The sequence below is a fragment of the Varroa destructor genome, unplaced genomic scaffold (assembly GCF_002443255.2).
Source record: "Varroa destructor unplaced genomic scaffold, Vdes_3.0 BEIS01000007.1, whole genome shotgun sequence".
Taxonomy (NCBI): Eukaryota; Metazoa; Arthropoda; class Arachnida; order Mesostigmata; family Varroidae; genus Varroa; species Varroa destructor.
In genome coordinates this window covers 11,298,454-11,318,996 of record NW_019211460.1, presented here as the reverse complement: position 1 = coordinate 11,318,996, position 20,543 = coordinate 11,298,454, and the positions used below count along the sequence as shown (strand labels likewise).

General features: G+C 42.0%; 1 protein-coding gene across 4 annotated transcripts in view; it reads left to right on the top strand.

Annotated features, from left to right (window-relative positions):
* LOC111254013 (uncharacterized) overlaps positions 1–20,543 on the top strand; it is a 213,462-nt gene that overhangs the window by 40,514 nt on the left and 152,405 nt on the right. For all 4 annotated transcript variants that reach the window (XM_086975599.1, XM_086975601.1, XM_086975600.1 and 1 more), the window contains one exon: positions 13,003–13,051. In XM_086975599.1, the coding sequence (XP_086831725.1) occupies positions 13,003–13,051 (49 nt within the window). The remainder of the gene's footprint in view (positions 1–13,002; positions 13,052–20,543) is intronic.

Below are 20,543 nucleotides of genomic sequence, written 5' to 3'. Positions count from 1 at the left end.
GTCAGACTGTTTCTAAATACGCGCGCCCATGTTGGCTTTTAGCCAGCGCTGAAACCTGCATAGATGAAATATGCAATATCACTTTGACGGAAGTTCTGCTCTCTCCAAAGTTACATATGAGACAGGCTCGGGTACAACGTATTAATTAAAAGTAATATAAAGTTTCTTGTAGAAGTTTATGCTCTATTTCTACGTGTATACTCTACATTTCTTTTCAGCCAAGCGTCTAGCTGAAAATAGCTAACACACTCATTACGAAAATATTCGTTTTAACAAAGATGTTTTGGTTAAAGGAATTTAAGGGTGCACTTTGGATCCAAGCGGGAATTGATCATTCGCTACCCCCAGTCATGTACCGTTGCTATTACAAGACCAGTTTCGTCGCTTTCGTTTACCCTTAAGTTGTAAAAGTGCTTCTTAACAATCTCTATTTCCAGTTATTAAAACGTGGCGCGGCAGACCCGCAACGAACGCATAGGCTAAAACTAACACAGTAGCAGGAAGTAGAATTGTGCCTAAGTTTATTGGACATAACAAAACCATAACTGGAAGTTCGGCTTCTTTTTTCATAATTAATAAACACTTTGATTATCGAGACTACGAGCCATTGGAATAGCATTTATGGAGGGGGTTTCGTAATCTTGATAACCACCATTCTACAATAGACATAAGATTGATGGAGTTCGAATGTAACTTTCCCCATTTTGTATCTAAGTTGGGATTAAATTTTATGTTGTTAAAATTAAGATACAAGACCCAATCTACTTGAGCGTCGTAGTCGTAACGTACCGTTGTATGTCTTTCGGCCGATCTGTTGCTGCGATCTTCACTATGCCCCCTAGAAGGCGCTAGCATTTCCCTTATGGACAATTGCCGAGCGGTATGTTGCGGCGTTGCAATGTCTTCTAGATTAAAGCCGCTTAGAGGTAGAGCCTCGCACGACGGTAGTTGAGTACGGCGTAGCGGCAGTTATTAGCGGTTGCTAAAGACGTTCAAATAAATTCGAAACGATTCCATCAGCTCCTGCTGGGTACAGGTGTGCGTGTGCATGTGTAGCTCAGCGAGGCTTACCGCCACAAACGGATCCTCTACAGACACGTAGTAACTGAGGTAGCGATGCCCTGATGCGCTTCATGTTTTGCTGGGGCATTTCTTCTACCATAGCAGCAGCCTGCCATTGCAACATCAGCAACGGAAAAAAAATTCGAGATAAGGCGCTAGGCGGCCTCGATTGGCGGATCGAATGATAGGAAGTGAAGTTGGTTGGAAGAGTTCAGAAGAACAATGTACTTGGAAGTCTGCGGAGGAACTGTTACCAAGAGTACATATATCGACAAGGCGAAGTATAGCAGTAGTAGCGTCGCTGGTTCGGAGTGAGCTCATGGGCTAAAATACGGAAGAGACACGGCCAGCAAAGCGGGATATTTGAGGCAGCTCTGGTTCATCTCACATGAAGTCCGAAGGGACGGCCGAAAGGAGAACAACAGAGCGAGAGAACGGCGGAGAATTAGGGAATGTATATCGGAAGCATTAGGAAGTTTTCGTTTTTGGAGTGCCAGCAAAAAAGTGAGACTCAGGTGGTAACAGCGGATTACTAGCAAAGTCGTGAAACCGTATGAGGGCGCCAAGCAGGTACGAGAACGGTAAGTGAAGAAATCTTACGGGTTTCTCGAAGCAGGCCAGCGCAGTTGCTATTCACACTCGTCCCACTTCAAACGTACCCCAACTTGCAAGACAAGCGGGACGAAACATAGAAAGATCCAGCATACGCCGCTTAAAGCATGGCGCAAGTTAGATGACCAATGCAAGCACACTACATCCCAGTTGCAGTTGCAGTTTCAGCGTTATACACGGCCTTAACCATTCCCTCCGCAGCCATGTCTGCTGCATCTGCGGTTTGCCATGCGGTACTGGTAATGAGAACCCGTGGAGATTCTTTTAGACTCGTGCTTGGAAAACGCAACACCAGAGGCGATTCTGGGTCGTTTTTGAGTTCTCTTCGGTTCGATTTGTCTCCCTTCTGCTAGTTCTCCCTGCATACCTAGTTCATCTACCCTTTACCCACCTCTATCCACCTATTATAAAGCAATTGCGTTGTGTTTGTCCGGCAAGACCACATAGCCCGAGACGGGGATGGAGGGACGAAGGTGAAAATGGGGAACGGGAAACGTGTGAGTCGTGTCGTGAACGAAAAGCTCGTTCGAACCGTTTCGCCTGTGTTTTGAGCGTTTCCTGCCTTGGTGTGCCCTTGCAATCAGTTCATAGGCAGCTTTGAGGGAGACGGCGGGGCGATTTAGCTAGCCAAAAAGGACAAGCAGTCATTTCGCAGTTTCGTTTGGAGACAGAAAAGTTACTTTTGCGGCGCCCTATTCCTGTCTACGTGCGTATATATGATTTGGGCTTCGAATATGCTCTGCATACACAACGATGACATACGACTGTCGAGGCCATTGCAGCGTGGGATGTGGTTGGGGTCGCCCACCTACTACAATCGGGGACATCGACACTGAACAATGAATGGCATTCTCAGAGTTAGAAGTTGACTTCTTGTCCTACTTCGTCTTTTGTCATCCCATGTAGGATGAATAATCGACCGAAATCTCGGGTCTTACTAGCGACGCTTACACGGTGGTGTCCAAGATACGTTGTCGGCCCACGTGTGTATAGGGTCCGTGGGCTGTACGTACTAGAAATTATAGCAACTTGGGCGAACAGTGAATCAGACAAACGGATAGCTGCAGTCAAGAGACTTCTCTTTTCCTTTACCGTCCTTTTTGCCTTTGCTCCGCCTCTTCCTTCTAGATTTTATTTAAATAAATAGAAGGGAGGAACCCCACGACGCTGACAATTTTAGGAGCAATAAATATCCATACATAATGGTACAACAGCGCTACCAACAAACGCTGAAGCAGGCCTTGCTCGTCGGTACTATCGGGATCGGCGCAGCAGATTTAGAAGAGGCAAATGAATTGTTCGAATCGCAAACAGAAACGACAACAAGAGAAACAAAGCCGCCCGGCAGCTAGCTCTACAATGACTACAAACGAGCGAGCATACTGCATTGTCGTGTATGGCAAATATAACTCGGCTACTTTCAGAGTTAAAGCAGTCTAGCGGTAGCCTCCTGTCACGCGCTAGTACGCAGCATTCTATAATACATCGTAACCGTCTTGCTACTGTTCCCACAGCCTTGGCTGGGGCCTTCGCTCTGGACACCAGCGGGTGTTGATGCTGCTGCTGATACCGGTTCGAAAATGGTTTCGCTGATGGCGCCGTTGCTGACGGTTACTGTTTCGTCTGTGTGATAGTTGCTATTTCAGCTGTTATTGTTAAGATGGGCAGAACAAAGAGCTGGATAAGCTGGAAGGGAAGCGTGTCTAGCGAAAACGACAACGAGTATGAAAGTCAAAAGACACAACAACATCAACAACAACAGCAGCAAACACTGCGCACGGTTGAGAAGTAGGACTGGCTGACTGGCAACAAAAGACGACACACAACAGCGCCGATGAAGCCGTTGCCGACGATGACGACAATAACAGCCAGAGGGCTGAACGAGACGGCAAGATGGCATAACCCCCTTCATCACTTGCGCGAATCACCAGTTGCATCAATCAACTCTACCAGAGAACGGATATAGATAGAAATAGACGACACATACCCACTACATCTAGCTATGTCTTATTCAAATCCAACGCCACCAAAGCTTGGAAGTAAGGGACTGTTTGGAAGAAACGTATGTTCAAATCAGTTCGTAGTGTTCGAGGCCGAAGGTGAGTTGGATAAGGAACAGATGTGACTACGCGAAGGACGACTGCTTGGCTGACTGAGAAGAAAAGACGCAACATGCAAAAACAGAAGCAGAACAGGACCGGAATGTCACGATAGGGAACTTGGGGGGGGGGGGACAATTGCAGCAAACATCTGGAATGGAGACCGACCAAAAGAGCACAACAAAAAGAGGAAACGCAACTAAGGAACTAAATTAGGATAGCTTTTGTCAGCTTTGCCCGCTTGATGTTGTCCTAAAGACGGATGCGAGGGGTAACACAAGTGCAATGGGCTCGTCGGCGTTATCCAGTCTTGGTCTGGTCAGAAGAGCCTCGGCTCCTGTGTAAATTCCGACATGAAAATTGTCTTTCCTTTTATGGTGGAGAAGAACTAGAAATCGTTTGAATTCGTAAAAAGCTTCTGCCTTTTCTATGTGTTTTTAGCAAACAAAAATGAACACTTATCCACAAACTATTGCTAAACTAAAAGTCCACTAAAACTTCACAAACATTATATGAAGATTACATTGAAACGTTACGGTCGTAGCGTTAACAGATACTGTACGATGTTAGAGTACCGTGTCTATTCTACAAAGCACAACTCCGATGTAGAATCATCGACTTTGATAAACTGCCCAGCCTAGGCGAGCCCACATTATATACTGATGTTGTGAATTGTTCCTGTATATAATAAATAACCGTTCGTAGATACGCCTTGCTCCTTTGACACTGAACCGGTTCATTTTCCCATGAACCTCACCCTAGGCCACACGCACTTAAAGATATTTAATTATACGCACCTTTTCCGCAAACCAAGTTAAGCTAGAATTGTCGATTCGTTCAGGTTTAGGAGATCAGCTCACACAAGTACGCTAAAAATCCAAACAAACGTATAGAACCTAGGTTATAAATACACTCGTTTGGAACTGAAATGGAAAAAGGCAAAAGGCCAGCAATTCTTAAACTTCAGTTACCGCTTGTTGACCCAGTTGAGTATGGCTGCATCCGCCAGGCATGTCGTTTCGTTTCGTTGCTTCCAATGGTAGTAGTAGAGAACTCATCATAACTTGTGGTTTTGCCCTTGTTGCGGCCATCAGTCAGAGGTACAAAAATCACCCAAAGAAGGAAGGTCGACCCAAGGAAGCAAGCGCTTCCTGAAGCTGTTTGAAGTGAAACCGGAAGGATCATAATCAGTGGTGTGAGAATTGCCATTTGACCAGCTATCAGTCCGGAGCAGCTCGATGCACTTTAGCCAGGATCTGTGCCTATATAGCGACGTATAGCAGTGCTATCGCTTAGGGAAAAGTGGGGAACGCATTTACTGTTAGTGCCGCTGCTGATGCCGCCGATATAGGCTCAGGGCCCATGCGACTTGCTGGCCGGATCTTCTTTCTCTCTTGTCGTATCGTCCTCTTTGTGCCTTATTGCCCGCTCCCGTCTTGCCCGACCAAAACCGCTGCAGTCTCCGTCTCTCGCTCATTTGAATTTCAATCCCCGCCGCTTGCTTTCCTTTCGATCTGCATCTAACGGAACGCCCGCCGCGAGACGGTGGCGAGGCTGACGGCAGCATTCAAACCCTGTGTGGTAGTTCTTGAAACCGACCCGTGGCAACGTCAAAATGAGAAGCACTTGATCGGGGCAGCTCAACTAACAGTAGTAACAGGGGCAGCCTGCTCTGATATAGCTTGGTCATACCACTTAGCCCTTCGAATTGTAAGCTACGGAACTGCACAGAAATAAATAAACCCGCTAATAGAATGGCAAGAAGCAAAAAAAATGAAGGCAGACGGAACGAAAGGAGAAGGACGAGGAATGTGGGCATAGATAGAAGATGAAGAAAATGTAATCTCCTAGGTAACAAAAATAGTTAAAGTCGAACCACTAGGGATTATTTATATTTACACTACTGTTATACTCCGTGCTTCTCAATTTGGCGAATGCAAATCAACCCGTCTGTTTATTAACTGCTTTTGTTAGATTTAAGGCAGGAAAGATGATCGTTAACGGCGAAGCTTGACCGTGAAGGCGGACTCATGCGTTAATATATTGATCTGAGCTATTCGTTGTAGTGCAGGCTTGCTCAGCGCACGAACCCATTTGTTTTTAACTTCGTTCAAATCCATTGAGTTTTAAAGAAGGAATCTGTGACGAGTTGCGCGGTCTAAAAATTGCTTCTCTGGTTTATTTTACTATGCTTCAATTATTTCCATTGGAGTCTTTCAAAACAGCTAGATAGATTTAGATCTTATAATTTTGCATCGGAGTTTCGAGTCAGCCTATGTTTTACCCAGTCAACATATCTTCCGGTGGGATCCTGATAAATACGTGTCGTTTACCCTTACGTTAATTCATAATTTGACTATTCTTGTTCATGAAAAATTGGGCTTACTTAGGTCTTCTTGGCCAACAAACACACTCCGAACGCGTTACATAAGCAGCACGTAGCTTAAACAATATAAATTTTTACATTGCAATACATTGCATCGATAGATACATAACACAGACTGCTATAGAAACTAGTTTTTTTAGGGTGACCAAGATAAACTATATTGAAACTCACTACATCGTCTTCTTCTCTCTTCATATCGTTGGAACTGTCACAGCACTTCAATTAAATATTTGTAATTATTATCTGCGTGATCTATGCCAATACGTCAAAATAGTATATTACAATCTGTAGTAATCAGCAAGTGATCATTCAATCCCTCTGGCAATAAAACAGTCATAAAGTAATATATTTCCTATCGCCGTAGGAGTGGCGAGCGAGTGATTCAAAACATTTGCTTCTCATTTTCTATTTCGTCTCTTTAACAAAAACGAGTAGTCATCGATCAACATTTAAAATCTTATCGTCCGTTATACGTCCACGACGTCTCCAAATACGTCAACGTACCTATAGTTTAGTTCTATTCCTCTACTAGCTTTGGAACCGTGGCTATCGTAGAGTAAAAAGCTGGATTGCATAATTTTCCTTTATAGTACCAAAGTATAAACTAGACCCCTGGAAATCATGATGTATGACAGGCACATTATAGGACGAACATCAAACGGCTTATTCATTTCTTTATAGATGATATATACGAAACGGCGAGAAAAAGACACACAATGAAAGAAAGCGATGGCCAACTTGAGCGAAGATAGCGAATAGTTAATATTGTATCATAGAGAAGAGACCCACAGGACGTTCAGAAAAGACGACCATCGGCGTTTAGATGCTCGGTGCGCGAAGCAGGTAAAGGACATCCAACATATCTGAGCTAACCCTTATTAAATGCTTCCTTTGTCGGGACCATAGTAGAAGCGATATCAGCAAAAGCGACACGGGATCGTTTGCGTGCATTTGCAACGTCGGCCAGTACCAGCTCAGGACACCTATGGCCTGCACCTTTTCCCGCTCAAACACATGCAGTAATCTTAATGTGTGCTATGACTGAGATCTTGCACCAGAGAGATCAATTAACAGGGCACCAGCGTCGCCGCAGGTCTGTCTCTTGCTTGCTGGCTCGTAAAAGTAGCAATGGCTATAACGTACGTTGACTATACTAATCAATCATATTTTTGTTCGGATATTAACACGGAACTAATAATGCAGTAGTCAAAAGGTGCCAAGCAACTAGCCGCGGAGCGGGTCAATTTATCGTCATTTTTCTGCTGTTGTAATTATAAAGTTACAAGTTTCATAGTTGTTACATGTGCTACAGGCTCTCGATGCAGACTTTTAGCTAAAATATTACGGCTCGAGTCGGCGTTACTAAGTAAAAAGCTCTTGCATATACTATATAAAAGAAATGGAACGGCATATGCGTACCGACACTTATGCGCTGGTCTCTCACTCAAGGCTGTTTTATTCGCTAGTCGGCCGTTCTCGGCTAAAGTTATTAAATAGTCTTGATAATATGGTCTGTACATTGCCAATCGTATAACACAATCTCACGCCGTTTGCTTGCGCTATCTTCCCTGCTTTTCTCCACGACTAATTGGGCTTCATGTAATAGATGGGCATCGTTTATTCGGGTGAGCCGACTACTGCCAGATCACGCCCAGCTCCATCGCGCAATCCATCTAACAAAATACACACACGGTCCTACATATCAGATCCTGTATATGCACAACTATGCGGGAGATTTAAGTGCGGAACGGGCATTGCATAAAAAACAGACACATGTATTATCGGCAGCATCGACTTATAACGTCCATTTCATTGTCCTATCACAATATGATCGCGTTCGAGCAATTGCTGATTTATCAGTTCTACTAGTTATAACGTAAGGGATCCTGTTGAATTATATCGTTTCAAAGCTGTAACTAGTTATTAAGTGCCTATGTAATAGCATCGGAAAAAAGTAGGATTTTGTTTATAAATCAATAGACGTATGCTGCGAAGATAAGTGTTTGTGAACGATCCGAATCCATTAGAGCGACTTGCGCGTGTTGCACTGTGTTCGACCTCACGGGTGCCTTAACAGAACTAAATTTGTTCGATCCGTAAGGGTCTAGTGGTGTGAATCAGTCCTTGTAATCGGGTTCATAAGGTGTTTCCCCTTTCCACTGAGTTGACTGATGAAAGTTTCACAGGTCTGTTAGAAGTCGGTAGACCTGAACGAGTGGGTTCTGCCACTGTGTAGATGCGCGTTAAGCAAGTATCGAAGAAATTCGAAATGTCCTACAAAAATCCAGACCAAAAGTCAAGTATTAAGGCCATCGTCCTGAAACTCAAATATTGTAGTGTTAATCAAAGCAATACCTTGCTAGTTAAGTAAGTAGTATGTGAGGAGGTATAACTACCGAACGCTGTGCTAATGATGACGAATGTACAAATTGTACTTTCCTACAAAAAACAAATTTAACTATCTCGAGAAAGCCCTGGCAATAGCTTTGAAACTAACGTTTCATCAGCTTGACCCTTACCACCTGCCACACATACGCCACAACGGCAAAAGCACACTCCATAAATGGTATTTAGAGCATCGAAAAGTTTATCGTGGAATAGACCTTAACAAGACACTTTGTATAAACGATGACTAAGATCGTTTCGTTTCTGGACTCCTTGCTAGAGAACTCACCCTCGCGCAAACTGAAGCGTCTGAAGGTAAAGAACAAATCACAAAAGGTGCTCACAGAGTAAAAAAACTGTGCGAACAATCAAGGACTCCCGGTGAGATCTGAAGCCGCTTGAAGGCGTAGTCGAGTCTATTGTCTAATTGTCGTATCGGTACTTCAACAAAAAAGTTCTACATGATGAGGAACAAGCCAAGCCAATGGAAGGACATCCTCAGGAATGTTTTTCTATGGATGCTCACAAACTGATCAAATGTTTAGAGGCAAAACGAAGTTTAAAGTTTTCAATTGACAAACGAAGTTCCAATTGACAAACACGAAGTACCAATTGACAAACACGAAATTTCAATTGACAAACACACAGTTCCAATTGACAAACACGAAGTTCCAATTGACAAACGAGGTTCAAGTTTTCAGTTGTGTAGATTCGAAGATGACCAAGGTGTCATGGGAAATACTACTGCATCAAGCGCTTGGTCGTTTTATAGCTAATGAACGCCAGTCATATTCTTATGACTGGCATTTATTAACTGCAGAAACTATAGCAGATGCTATTGAAACTCGCAGATGACCTTGAAGGCATCACTTTAGGCTCTTGTTTCAACCCTCACTACAGAGGACAATGGTCCTACTTCATTACACAACACACGCATTGATGATCCTACTTTACTACACAGCACTTGACACACAGTTGATAATTTAAAACTGTTGCGTAAATCGAGTAATATCATTTTTAGGAACTAACACTAAACCCCATTATTTTTACATATCCGCATTATGTATTAAACTACATACGTTAGCTGTTGTGCCGGTCAAAGGACACAGAAGAGACTCTATCGACCTTTAAACTGACATCGACTTCGTGGACAATCTGGTCATAAACATATATGTTTATATGAACCGCACCAGTATTCATAAGCACTGCTTCAGATAGAGCTTTTTTTCGTGTGAATACCCAATAGACATTCAAAGCTCATCGACGTAAAGAGGTCACCGCAGATTCCGTATTTTCTCTCTCCCGTCTGATATAGCCAAAAGACTCGATACGGAGCAGCGGCGAAAATGAAGCCTCCTTGTTATCCTTCTTCCCGCCTTCTGCTTGGTAACGAAAGGGATCGAGAGGCTGACCCGGAAAACGTTGACCGAGCTATCACAGGTGTTGCGGCCATCAGCTTTTCCACTCTGTTGAACACATGAGGCGTCGACAAGTTCCACAACCTGCTTGCTCTGACAGGAATTGGATGCACGCTTGAACGATGTTTAGGTAGGAAAAGATCAATACCGTTAGACGTGCGGTGGAACATAGTCTCACTTAGCAGGCACTTTCCTTATCTATTATAGATTCGCACATATTCTGGCTGAATAGAAACACCTACACAAAACATAGGATTCAACGTTTTTTTGGAAGCATCTCCCTAAGCACGCATAGCTAAAATCTTGTCGTAAACCTGGAGGTGTAATTAATGCTGATGTAGGTTGATAAATTAGTACGGAAAATATCGCGATATCTGCAACATTTTATAGAAACTAGTTTCCGGAAAAAATGTACGGGTTAAGACGTGGAAGCCTTTCACTAAAGTTGCTATTAATTCAGTCACCTTGCCCATTGTAGGACGTACCGCAGATCTTTAAGCTTGCAGTGCTTAAAAACTGATACCTACACTACGATGTTAAAAAGAATATTGAATACCTAGAAATTAAGACGAGGTTTTTGCTTATAATTTTCGTGTTGAAACACTCCTGATCTTTCGCTATGGCCATACATGACAAGGCTTGTCCAGGTGTCTTACAGCAGACCAGAATTTTTATATTCTGTAAGGAGTTATGTAACGTATTTCATATTCCAGACACTTACCGTAGATTTGATGCGTAGGCTGCTCGAAGAACGGCTTCTTCATCATCGGCCTTCGCATCAACAAAAATCCGAGCGTAGAGATTGTTCCCAAGGGTCGGCCCTTGAAGATGTTCCGCATATTACCGTGTTTTGCTTACTAACTGGATAATTTCTTTAAGAACAGAAGAAACGTATTTTGTACTCTAATTTCCTTTTACTGTGTTATGTGTAGCAAGCTGCTCCGGATAAGCATCTGTCTAAATGGATGACTTCGAGCCATTTATATAGAACGGTCACTGTGTGCACCATGTTCAGCTATCTCGGTTACCACAGCACTTACAGCATTACTTGAAAATCCTGTGTCCTGTAGCGCATAGCTTGCGTCCGACTACATCCGGTGTTTCCGTTTTTTTTTTTTAAATTATTTTTTTTTCTATAAACCTTTGTTGAAAAAACATTTGTATACAAAAATATATGCGTTTTAAGTATGTACTTTTATAGTTGATACGATCAGCTAGCTGATATGATGTCATAATAGCGTTAATAGGTGATGAAGTTATCCATTCACTGCAGTTGCAGTGAGCTGTATTTTTATTGTACAATATGAATGCAAGGATTAAAATTACCCAGCAACAGTTCGGGTGATATGCGTATCAAAGTTAGGCTGTGCGATATAATAACGATTGACATAAAGATTTTCAAAAAATCTTCATAAGTCTTACCGCGCCAAAAATTCAAAATCATCTCAACAAAGTATACGAAGTGTCACAGTGAGTTCCTGCGTGTAGATTTAGCATAATGACAATGGAGTTAGTTAGCTTTAACGTTATCCGATGCAGTCCGTCCAGTCGGCATCTTCTATGAAGATAAGCCAAGAACAATAACAATCCTATATTCTCAGAGGGACTTGCCTTCGTTCTTCAATATTCCCAGTTCTAATTCGCTAAACTATTTCGACTGAATGAAGCGAGCCGCCTTCGGCTGCCCCATTTTTTGCCGCTGCACAGCCGACGTTCATTATATTCGTAGCCGCGTGACAATGCGGCTGAAAAAGGTGTCAATCAGCCAATTCACTGTGGGCTAGCGGGTGCCGCCAGCTTGCGATAGCGAGCTCGTTGCCTTGAGATACGTCCATAATAGCAATTCTTAGCTACGACGCCTTTATATATGGTTTAACAGTATCTTTATAGATTGCTACTGGGATCGTCGTATGACTATAACTGTTGTGTAAGACCTGTATCTAAAGCACCATTTAGATAAATAACGTTAGACATTGAAATCCAAACATTCAACTTAACTCCTATCGTCGCTGACTCGAGCTATACGATGGTGTACGCTTTATTTACGGTCTATGTACACATTGAAATAGAAGGTACATCGAGGGCCAAACGTTTACGAAATACGATGTCGAGATAGCCTAAATAACAATTAATAATGCGATACGTTTGAATATGACGCTACTTATAATATTCCCTTTCATTCGGAAAGGCGACAACCTATTTAAAAAAAGCCGTTTGATGGACGTTTAGAATCGTGATGAGTTTCTTCGTACCTACCATATCGTCGCGGACACCGTACGGAGTATCGTTTACTTGTGATTCTCCACCAGCTTCAATGGGGCTATTATTATAAGATATCACGTCTAAGATTCTCTGGATAAGTACGTATTTTGAGCGTACGCTATCACAAGCGCCTCCCCTCTATCTCCGTTCGCTTAATTCATTTATGAGATATTGGCATTTTATGGAAAAGGTCAGGAATGATAGAAGGACGGCAGATGAATACAATAAAAATGTTCACAAGAAAAAAATCGATTCCAAAGGGGAACTCCAAAGAAGATCATTACCTCGGAGAGTTCTGAAAATAGGGATTGCCAATAACTTCGAACAGTGAAAACTTATCTATCGGAAAAATGGTTATGTTATATTGAATAGAAGAATGCGTAACGGTTGTGCAGCCACGAGGCAAGATCGATATATTCTAACTAATAATGCAATACATACCATCTAGTGGACACTTGGGGACAAAAACAATGGACTGATAACGAAGTCAGTTTTGTCTTCGTGAGCTTTCAATGAAGCTCGCCACATACGAGATCGCTTGAAAACGAAGTAGCCTGAGACGGTCCATCGATTACTGGACCCAAACTCCGCGAAAAATATCGAACGTTTTGCATAGAGAGATATAACCGCATCGTGGCATCACTTGTCAAGTTAGTTAACGGTTCATTATAGTAGTCGAATAGAGACTTGAGGAGTTATGTTGAACTTTACAGTTATCCGCGGGTTGATTTGCATCGTTTAATCTAATTATGCCATCTGTTGCCGTTGACGTTTTCAGAAGAGGGTGCAACGACAACTGTGTCGGTTAACCATCGAACGGTGTCCCGGTAAGTTATATTAGACAATCTTACTGAATTAAGGCAGTTCGTTACAGACAATACGTATGATAGTTCCTGCCATAACTTGAACGTTTAGCGTTAGCTGAGCGAATTGACGGTCCACCTATCTGTCAAACGACCCTTTGAACGAACGATGCCTATTGATATTACTGTCATCGTAATCCGAACAATCGTATTACCTAAAAATCAATGTTGTTACGTTCTTCTTAGATAAGGAAAGATAGAAGAACATTATTTCTAAGGAGCCTAGGTCATTTAGGCTCTCTTTTCCACCAGCTAATGTTCTAGTGCATAGAGAAGCATTCTATTCGAATTTGTCTTCCTTCGAATATCTGTTACTGTTGGCGGTGTCCATATTTTCTGCCTACAAATGAGGTTACCCTTTGATTCTGGTCGGCTTGACGTCAATTCTGCCCGCTCAGGCGACTATATAAACACCCCTGAAACGCCGACAGTCGACCTCAAGTCAGGGACGAAAATAGGCCCAATCTGTTATATTAAGAAAATTTTAGCATAAATAGTACGCAGGCAAGACCTATCGTAACCGCGTTGTCTAGAGCAGTACCGCTCGCATAACGCAAAAAAATTGTTTTTTTGGCTTTGGCTTCTCACTCGGAGGCAATTTTTCCAATTTTCTGATGTGGGTGCAGCTGATGATTCCCAAAAACTGCCGCTACCATACACTTCTGGCAAATCCTTATGAAAAAAAATATTACTCAACACATTTTAGCACCAAAGCAACTCTGTTACAAAGCATAGATGTTACAGAAAATCATTAGTAGATAGACAACAATAACTACATGACATGACGAAAACTACAAGTATTCCAAAAAATTACGGAGTACCCAAGGACGAGCTACTGCAGGTCAGGGAGAAGTTTTTGCTATGTCCGTGATACTTGGCCTTAATCTGAGCTATGGCAACTTAAACAAAATCCTATATTTATATACTGGAGCGTTAGTCAGTGGTTAGAACGTACGTGTGTCCTATAACAGGAGTATAGGAATGGAGCAGCAATCAATAAGCATTGGCTTACTCTCCATACAGGCTTTTAACATTCTTCAGATGCTTGGTTTATTGCAAATAACAATTATGCCTAGAAGATTCAGTTTGTAACTAGTGGAAAAAAATGAACGTCCTTTACAGTGGTTGAAAAATCAGGCCATCCTAGACAGCAGTTAGTCTGCGATACGTATAGGATTTGGGCTTCCCTGTTGTTCTTGGATTCATCACAATATTACGGGAGGTCATTGCCTAGCAAGACTGTGGTCTTTCATAAAGGGGCGCGCTAAATCGCAGGAAAGAATGCTGGTGCATGTGCAGCTGTTCTAATGGGATTTTTCTCACTAAACGCTGCCACCGCCACCGCCACTGCTACTGCAGCAACACGTCTTAGTGAAAGATATATTTAAATGAGGGCAAAAACTGTCTTGGAAACGTGCGTTGTATGAGGAAGAGCACGTTGTATATCAATGCCCCTGCCCCTTTGGACAGAGACCCTGTGGACAATCACCCCATATCCTTTCGCATCGGTATATATTTGACCAGCCATTCGTACATTCTCATAGTTCCTGTCACCGACAAACAAATCCCATAGACACCAAAAAGATGTATATGGCCATACACAAATACCCACGTATAGGCTGACACACTATTCGTATTCTGCTCTGCGTGATTATAGTTATTATGTGAATGTATATACTCGTCCTTCCACTCCCTGTCCCTTCTCTTCTTGCTTCAGCCCCTCTGACATCCTTTCCTATGAGTCACGCACTTGATCTGCACACATTATTCAACGTGAACTGACAGTGATGGCGCTAGGCAGGTGGTCGGACAGATGACTTTTGACAACCTTCTTCATCTGAAACACGCTACGGCCCGTAACAGATGAAGCGTCACCTAAAAGTAGGACCACTCCACTCCACTCAAGCAGATATTCGTTCACCGCTGTATAGGATAAACCTCTATAGAAAGATACGCGTCTGTTTGAGTGGTGTTTTGTGATGATATAATGAGCCCCGATGGGGTTCTGTAAGAACAGTTAATTTGAACTTAATTTGGGAAATTTCATTGTATCCCTTCCACGTTCAGCATTTGCTCTAAGACGGGTTGGGCTCATTCGTTTACTACTACCAGGGCTTATACTCACTTTTCCCGGGCAAATCACCCCGACGCTCTGGCAGCAAATCACAGGGGCTTCGGAAAAGACCGCGGTCGCTGTTAGAAACGGGAGGGCTAATTAAGGTCATCAAGCGAAGCTTCGACTCTTTCAAAAACCGGGAAGCAGATTTCATCATCAGTAGCTAGAGCCGTCAACAATAGTTGAGTTCGCTGCGTGGCATATCTGTCGTCGCTTGAGTGCAAAACGTACTTCAGTAAATTTACTGTTTATATATAGTCTAATTATCTATGGTTATATGAGAAGAAAAAAAATTTCAGACATTACGCGCGTTCTATTTATGGACTTATATAAAATTCTTGTATATGTACTTATTTCGAGAAAGTCGGTTGATAACTAAAAATTATTAAAAGCTAAGAATGAGGAACGCTACCCTAATGAGCCACTTTTTTAGCCCGACCACTAACAGGAAAAGCCAGTACTTTTTCTCCTTAATTTTAAATTATAGTTTTTATACTAAAACTGATCGAAGCAAAGTTTTCATCTTGACACTGAGTAGCTCGATCTTGTCTGAATAACCTTAGGCTTTTCAGTTAAGGACGAGCGTGTTCTAGTCAGCTTACCGACCTAACGTGTCACCTAGGTGAGCAGGTGTATATTTCTAAATGCGTGAGTAAAAATAGAAGAAAAGCGGACGTACATTACTTAATAATATTACTAATTGCCAGTAGTTTTATTAAGAGCAAGCTTTCACAGAACTTTCCACAGAAGAAGAACTATTCTTTTGATTGAATCAATATATTTGATCTAACGATTGGAAACGCTGACATCGGGTTCCATATGCGTCCAATTTCGTAGGCAGAAAATTTTATCTATCTCTATCAACTTATATCTAACTTGACTGCTGTAAGGTCTTCATAAGGTTTTACGCAGGTTAAATCATAAGCACATATAAGTGCAAGAAAACTATGGCTTTGATATTTTGATTAATGCGTAAAAAAGTTAAAACTTAAATCCAGTGAAAATCGACCGAAGTAACCTCGTTAATAGCATAGTTAATTATAGCTGACTTGTACACTTCGTTAAGTTTACATGTGGGAAACTTTTTGCCGGCTGAGGCTCCAATACGCCTCGAAAACTACGATGTCATCAATAACCGAGCAGAGAACTTCTTCCCTTAACTAGTTATGAGCGATTACTTAGGAACTAATCCAGATAATGTCATTTTTTAATCTAAAAAAAATTCTGATGGATGTGGGTATCGGTACACAATGCGCTGTACTTCGCGCAGAGGAAAATTAGACCGCTTTGTTCAGACCTGTAATTCTGCATTGTCGTACATGCAGTATCAGCTGTTTTTATTCCAATTATATAAACGGTACTTTGTTGTGATGGATGAAACCGTGAAGCCCTTGGTTGAAAGAGCAAATATTGGGAACCGTTAGTTTAACGTCTAGTTGCAACACGGCATGACTGACTGAATAAAGAAAGGGCATCCTGAATCGTTAAATGACGGTTCTATGGCATAGTGATCATGCGCAATAGATACCATCAACTAGCTACGACGAAACACTAGGCGGGATTGGGCCGTTCAGGCCCATTCGAGTCAGGGAAATAGTTTGACGTCGCCGTACGAATATACGCTAAACGTGTTAACTGAAATCGGCGAACGGAAAATATATTACAATCCGCGTCATCCCAAATTCTTTATTTCTCTAATTACTTTTAGAAATTTATCGATTACGTTATTGTATATAACCGTGTGCTATTGTAAAAAAAATAACTCGAACTTGAACGGCCTATTTTCATTTTGAGAACAATAGAAAAAATAAAAAAAAAAACAGCTGGAACTGTTTGCCCTTATGAAGGTTTACTAAGCGTTATCGAAGATGTCTTGCGCAAATATTTATATAAATATCGACTTCCAATATTGTAAAGAACAGGTCTTTATTTTGAAAACGGTTCCAGATCAAAAGTATTGCAGTATACCAATATCGCGTTGAGCGAGCGTAATATCATAACGGTTAACGCTGACAGGAAAGACGATTCCACAGATACGAATTCACTATTATTGTACATTACCATATTGTAGCTCAACTCAGCCTTGGGCATCGCATGCTGAGTGTTTGAATGCAAATTAACTGTTTTACTTTCTCGTATTTTATGAAAATTTATGTCAAACGGAATTTACAACAGATATGAAAAAAAGAATCAATAAAATTCAAGCATAATCGTGTTATTGTCTTTGCTTTCTATCGTTATCTATCCTCTAGGAGTTCAAACAGTCATGAGAGTATGGCAACACCTAACCTCACACTAATAGCTTTCGATCTGATTATAAATAAAGCTGATGGCAACTTGAAGGCTCGACAGGGTTGGCGTTTGTATGTCTTACTCTGTCTGATAACCTCAACGGGTGTTTAAGTCATATTTATTGTTGTTTAACGTCTGACAAAAGAAAATTTTGTTGAGGTCGCTGTTGTCCGTCGGGAAGTCAAGGTTGTCATAATTAGTAATTTGTGGTTTTGCCTTCAGAACCAATGGCTAATTACAACCTAGGAAAGTTTATAGTCCGATGAATGTTTCGAGCGGTAGTCTGCCTACGCCCGGGGACGGTGTGAAAGACGCTTCCTCGTACCAGACAACGAAGTGCATCAATTTCGAGGGTACAGCACCGCTCATTTCAGACAGGCGTTGATCCTGTGCACGGATAAGTTACTAGTTGTAGTATGCATCAGTCGGACACCGTTCAAAGCCTGGCGGGGGGGGGGGGGGGTAAAGGCGTGAACTGACTTTAGCCATGTGTTCGCTACGTTCTTTCCATCGATAAATGACTTGTGACATTGTGATGAACTTATCGCATGTACATTATTATTATAACACCATGACACCTAGCTACGACGCATGGCGACACTGAGGGGAACAACGGTTTTAAAATACAAGATTATCACGGCGTAAGCACCGAAGGATAATACCACAAAGGGCTGGTTGCGCTATGACACAGGAAGTAAACGAAGTGAAGATAAACGGAATGGCAGAGCGCAGCTGGGCGAGCGGTGAGTGCATAGTGGGCTTTGATGATAATGGGGATAAAAGTGGTTCGAACCAGGAAAGGCTACAGGTGTAGGCAGTGGTGGTTTGCTCGTCAGGTCACTTGGGAAGGCTTCAGAGGAATAGCTTAGAAACGAGCGCAGCGATGTGTAGCGTTAAAGGATGTCCACCATCAATGAGGCGGCAGTGGCAGAAGCAGCAAACGATGAGAGAAGACTGGATGTGGGCCCTGAGGGTGTCGTAAATATGAAGAGATGGATAAGGTAAAGCAGAAATAGACGAAAAAGCTTGAAAGGTAGAGCTGAGAGGTTAGCAGCTTTTTCTGCCCCAGAATAGGAAGCATACTTTGCACAAAGCGTGCGCTCAGAAAGTAAATGTTGACGAGAGGACTATTGTTCGAATTCCTATCGGAGGCGCAAAACGATAAATCACACGCTTGACATGCTGAGATTGGAAGCGTACACACACACAAACTGGCCACTATTTATTGGTCTCGTAAAAGTATCATACTATGTTTATCTATAAAATACGGTTGTCAACACACACACACCATCTCGACATTAATTCCTCAGAACAGACGTATAAGGTAAAATTGAAGTGTCAAGGTACGGTGAGACCATGCCAAATGCTAGGCGACAACTTCTACTCTTTCCGCTGAACAGTCTATTGTTTATTCTTTTTAATAGTACAGATATTGCTTGGTCCTTCTGTTAAATATAGACTTTACATCTAAAGGTGACTTAAGCTGCCCACGGATAAACGCAGTAAGCAGCCTAATGAAGACCGACTTCATGTATACCCCACGCTGTTTTTTTTATACAAATGTTTTATAAAGAATCAGCCCAACAAGCATGAATCCAATGCTGTCAAAAGATGACATTTCAGAGCCTATCAAGAGGAACAAACACCCATTGGTTGAGCAACGTGCATTCTATCAATGCGGATGCGTGCAGATCTATTGCCTTAAGTTATACTTTATTCATTTTCACTCAGGTCTAAAACAAACCCGTAGCATTGTACGTTGTATCGTACTTTACTGGGTTCATAAACATAGGTTTTTAATCAAGAAATATACATTTCTTATGATAACCCTGGCGCACGTCTGAATTTTAAGAGTTGCGTCATTAGGCCCATCATTATAGCAACCTTTTTCGTGTATCCACCTTTCGCTGAGTTTGACCATCTCCTTCATGTTAGCATTCTTAGGACATGTAGGATAGATGGCGCAGGTTCGACTTAGAACGTACGCTGTTTCCCTGAACACTGTTATAAAATCGGACTGTGGGTAAAATCGGATTCCCTTCGGAAGGACAGAGGAAGCGTGTATCGTATATTTGCCCCTGTAGACTTCCGAAGCGGAGGTCGGTCCGCAAATATAAGATGGCTTTTCGTTTCACATTGGGTGGCTTTCGTGGCTCACTAAATTGTGCAGGCACTGCTTATTACTCATGCTAACAAAAGAAAGTATGGTGGAGGTTGTCGGGATAAATCAGCGTATATTTGCTGTAAATAAAACCAGCAACGAACTGACTGTTGGGCAAATGGCTCGAAGAAGGTCTTCGCTATCAAATGACTAAAAAATATATTTACAGCTATGGCTTATCAATCAGTGTTTCAGCAAAGTCAAAGTACCATAATTTGTATAGTTCTTAGGTTGACATACGTAGGTGTTTTTAGTTTTTGTTATTGTCACGGTATTGGTGTTGAGTAGAACATTCGAATACTCCATAATTGTATATGTATATATTTAGTTTATACATGTTCCATCAGTTTCGACAACGATTCAGTTTATCCGTGATACACCATAACGGACTAATGTAGCTTCCAAATAAAGGTTATTATTGATAGCGATATTTTTATTTGAAGAGTGAACTTGTTTGATCGCGTGACGAAGGATTTGCATGCAAATAAAGTCCTCATCACATTTTCCTAATCATTCTAATAATATTTTAATGTTTGTATTCTTCACTCGCTTCAATCGAGCTTGCTTCCTTCGAGCTGACTCGTAACAAACATCTGTAGACACGGATCTTCGCATCGCTTACTTTGCTTGCTTACGTCAGTGAAAGGTCACGGTATTACTGCATGTGTCTTGTCTGGACGCATACTATACGTTTCGGATTAGCGTTGTGAAGTAATGAGGGGGCTCACGCAGCATAATATATACCTTATTCGTACCTCCGGTTTTGTATAACCCCCAGTTCTGTCTAACCAAATCGCACTAGTTCAGTAGGACTATTATGGTCCAGCGATGAAAAACAAAAAAAGAACATTTGTCCAGGTATTTATTTCTAGAGAGAACCAATCGCT